The following is a 4,465-nucleotide window of genomic DNA, read 5'->3' as shown; positions in this document are numbered from 1 at the left end:
AGGGAGTAATCTTTCTTTGAGGACGATGGAAGAAAGTGAAATTCTCGAAAGCATGAAGAACCAAGACGTGGTGGACGTTCAGTGTATGACCAAGAAAGACGGGAATGTGCGAACGAAAACTGGACTGTTTTTTTACCTTTGTTTTAAACAAGATTCCTGAATATGTCAACGTCGGATATGGACGTGTCCAAGTAAGACCATACATTCAAAAGCCAGTGCATTGTAATAGATGCCAAATATTCGGACACACTTCATTAACATGTATTGACAAACACTCGAATAAATTCACTTACCGTAAATGTACTCAGGCTCACGACACAACTACATGTACTAGTGAAAAGTTCAAATGAGCTAATTGTGGAGGTCCCCATCAGTCAGGCTCTGCTAAGTGCAGAAACCCGGAGACTAAAATATAGGCTTATATGGAAAAACATGAGGTTAGTTATACTGAAGCTCAGAGGAAAGTGGAAAGTTTGACACACGATAACTAACGTCATTCCTAGTACACGTAATGTCCGTCAGCAGATTGCAGCTAAAGATAAAGATAATTCTCAGCTTAAGAAAAGTAGAAAAAAAATCTGTTTATCGTGTGACTAAATTGGTCAGTCAAATGGCTGAATCAACCCAGCAAAAACATTGTAATGTGGTAATTTATGATGAGCTCTTTGCTCTTCAGGATAGTCTGTCACAGAATAAATTAAGTTTAGGTGAATTTAATGTTCATCATGCATTATGGGGTTCCCTGGGGGTGGATGATAGAGTTGAGAAAGTAGTTCAGCTTAATGATTCAGATTTAGTTCTGAACGATTTTAGTCAGGCGCGGATGGACGATAATACCGGTAATTTGAGCTTTATTGACCTATCTCCTGTCTCTTTAACAAAAGCATACAAGTGCCTGTGGTACACCATTAACGACTCGTTGGGAAGCGATCACTTTCCTATTTGTATAAAATATTCATGCGACACAACGAGAACGCCTTCAGCACCTAAATTTAACGTAAAAAGAGCAGACTGGGTCGCCTTCATAACGTTAAGCATAGAGTTCCATGGTGGACCCAAGATTGTCGCAGGGTACTGTGTGAACGCAATAGGGCCTACAGGCTTTTCAAAAATATCAATAATGAAAACTTTAAATAAATAACAATAAATTAGCAAGAGCTAGGACTCGTAGGACAGTCACACACAAAAAAAGACATGTCGAAGCTTGGTCTCCACACTCATTAGCAATACCAAAATACCACAGGTTTGGTCCACTATCAATAAAATTAATAAAAAAAAAAACAGCTTTCAGTATCAAAATATCCACGAGGGAACAAATTCAGATTCTGACCACCAAGGAAGCGGCTGAGCTGCAACCAATACACTTTATTACAGATGACCGCAATAACAATAAATGAGCTTGTCCGAGCCCTATAAGCCTGTAAAGGAACGTCTCCAGGCCCTGATGAGATTCGATATGAGATGATAAAGCATCTTACTCGTCATGCCATGATTAAGCTGCGAGGTTTACGATGAAATTTGGAAAAGCCAGACTTTTCCAAACTAATGGCACTAGGCCTATATCATTCCCATACTGAAAGGTGGGGGAAGTCCCAAATATGCCATCTACCGCCCAATTGCGTTGACAAGTTGCTTATGCAAGGCCATGGAACGAATTGTTACCCGTAGGCTATTGCATTTTTTTAATTTCAGTAATTTACTAGTTGACGGGCAGTGCGGTTTCCAAAAAGGACCCCAAACCCTCGATTTTGTGTGTGTGTGTGTGTGTGTGTGTGTGTGTGTGCGCGCGCGCGCGCTTCTCAACATCAGACAGAATAATAAGGATTTAATTCGTCCCAAGCAGACTGTCTGTTATGTGTTCATATAAGTAAGCTTCGTTGAGGATGGTGCAGTCTTTATCAGAAGGAAAAAAGCTTCTGAAAAAAAATCCATCAGCAATATGGGATTGGCGAATATCATGGTTCGTTGGAGGATCACTTTCGTGGACTTTACTTCAGTACTCCAGGAATCTGAAATCACTGTCAGCAACCTCACATTGGGTGGTAAATGTAACTCGAGTACATCCAGAAATAATGGGAAAAGGTAATTGAAGGTACTGGTAAGTAGTAGAGTCATGAGAAGGCGCTGGTCACTAAGTTCTCTGAAAGGCTTTTAATAACACGCTCAAACGCGCGCGCGCCTGTGTTTTGTGTGGGGCGTTTCTTGTTTGTAATCCCTTATTACATTCACAAATGACCAACGTATCGTATTCACCTCATTTATCCCCTAAGATACTATTTCACTAACTAATAAATCCCATTATATTATGTCATTTATATTATTCACAATTCGTTATTATTATCAGTTTTAATTACCTTGATTTATATTATTTGAAGGGAAAAATCCGCAACAACGAATGCTTGGTTTGTTTACAGGCGGAGTTGTCAAGATCAAAGTCGTGAATTTAAGAACTACTAACAAAGGTTGTGATTAAATTACCTAAGCTGTTGACACGGCAGGTAATTTGAATACTTATCAAATATTTCTTGTAAGATTTTGTCCAAAACACAGCTTATACGTTTTAACATACGATTGAATTTTTATTTTTTTCAATTATTTAAGTCAGTGCATTTGGTAGGGACAAGTTTTTGTGTTTAGGCAGTAAAATTAGTATGTTTATTTCCCTTCATTTCTACTTGGACTGTCACATCTTCTCTAGCTAGTAATGTGGTATTTTCCTGTTGTTACATATTTTACTTTCTTTTCGTTGGTGTCATATGTCACTTTGTCCCATCTTTTTTTCTCTCTCTTTGTTAATTGAATGTCAGCATTGTATCCAAAACCAGTGTCTGAAGCTTAATTTCCTCTGTTTTTGTTACTTCCAATAGCATAGAATCAAATGTGTATATGCATGTGCATATTGTTTAATTTCAAGTGCAGTGTAGCTTGCAAAAGATCTTAGGTATAAAATTATGTAAAGACCTTATTAGTAAACACACTTGACAGTGACAAAGGAGTAAAAACATATTTTGTGACTCTATCACAAATCCAGTTTTGTTTTATCAGACATCAGAAGTACTTAATAAAAACCTGCTTTGTACAGCCACACTTTTATCTTATAATATTAAACTTTTGCTTAAAACACATGTATTCACAAGCTTATGTGGCAATTGAGTATACCTTCCTAAGCTTGGGGCTACACCCCCAGACCCCCTTCTGATTGTCGTATTTACCTCCAAGTTAGTCCGGTCTTATCGTATACCTTAACCTTTCATATTGTCAAGTTTTTGAGAATATTGACAAAGGGCAGATTTATGAAATGCTGAAAATTCCCCAGTGTCATCTGCTTTGTCAGACTCCTGCAGTCAGTTATTAAGATTTAGTTTCCCAACAATAGCATATACTCTGGTATTGAATTGATAGAAGTATATAGTATACAACTTTAGCAGTAGGGCTAAAGTATGAAAATGATCTGGTACTGCTTTTTATTGTTATATATAGGTTAGTTCACATTTGGATTGTAACATTACTATTGGTAGTTTTTACAACTTTAGTCATTTATGTACTACAAGTATTTCTAAGTAATCAGTACACAATGGTCAGCTATAACAGTTTTGGTTCTATCAATTAATTACTTCAAAGATGTTATTTATGTTACGTTTGGTATTTTGTGTAATAATAAATATTTTATTTTTCTTACAGACAAATAAATACATTGTGGGTTGATACAGACATCTTTAATGGCTAGTGGCAAGATATGAAGATCCTCAGCCTACAAGACATCTCCAAATCTTTCATTTCTCGCATGCTGAAGAATGTGGAAAGATGCTCCAATGTCTCTGCAGCGTACAAGTATCTGCTTCCAGTGGCGCCACATCTCGCCGAAATTGCCTATATGTGCCAATACTACAAGTCACCCAAACTAACAGAATTATTTTTACCGATTCTAGTGGCCAAAGGAAAGTTGTTTATCAATGCTATAAACATAAAAGAGATACTGAGTTACTGGAATGAAAGTGAGTGCAAAACTAACGTTGCTTCCATAACACACCTCAAAGTGGGGGATATTGAGGGGAGGCAGTACTTCAACTTCCTTCCTTTTCTTGGACACTTAACAAGGTTGCAGTACTTAGAAATTGGTTCCTTTGTGGATGATGATCTTTTGGTTGTGTTGGGTATCAATTGCCCCCAGTTACTTATAATAGATGCACGGGAAGATACAGCAAATGCAGTTACTGATGTCGGACTTTCCTACTTGGCTCTCTGTACAAAATTAAGGCGTGTACTCTTTTCGGTTTTTGCAGATGAATATGATTGTACAGTTGATCAGCTTGGATTTTCAGGGAAGGGAATTGCACTCTTGTTACTGTCTCTACCAGATCTGGAGCATGTACAGTGCTCTGAATATTTATTGAGAGATGCTCTTCGTTTTATTTACCAATCCAGTTATCACAATAGAACTCTACCTGTACGATGCTTGTTCATT

The 4,465-nt window shown here is 37.5% G+C and overlaps 1 protein-coding gene across 3 annotated transcripts in view; it reads left to right on the top strand.

Moving 5' to 3' along the window:
• Nucleotides 1-2,386: 2,386 nt before the first annotated feature.
• The window catches only part of LOC138866450 (uncharacterized), a 3,518-nt gene continuing 1,439 nt past the window's right edge, over nt 2,387-4,465 (top strand). Inside the window, exons 1-2 of one of the 3 annotated variants that reach the window (XM_070139066.1) lie at nt 2,387-2,462; nt 3,682-4,465. The exon at nt 3,682-4,465 is cut by the window's right edge and continues 1,439 nt beyond it. In XM_070139066.1, coding sequence (XP_069995167.1) covers nt 3,737-4,465 — 729 coding nt within the window. In that variant the 5' untranslated portion in view covers nt 2,387-2,462; nt 3,682-3,736. Of the gene's footprint in view, nt 2,528-3,681 lie in introns of all 3 variants that reach the window. The other 2 variants (XM_070139065.1, XM_070139067.1) reach the window with 2 other exon arrangements.

This window comes from Penaeus vannamei, chromosome 25, assembly GCF_042767895.1.
Source record: "Penaeus vannamei isolate JL-2024 chromosome 25, ASM4276789v1, whole genome shotgun sequence".
In the NCBI taxonomy this organism is placed as follows: domain Eukaryota; kingdom Metazoa; phylum Arthropoda; class Malacostraca; order Decapoda; family Penaeidae; genus Penaeus; species Penaeus vannamei.
Note: the sequence above shows the minus strand (reverse complement) of the source record. Positions and strands in the feature narration are given on the sequence as shown.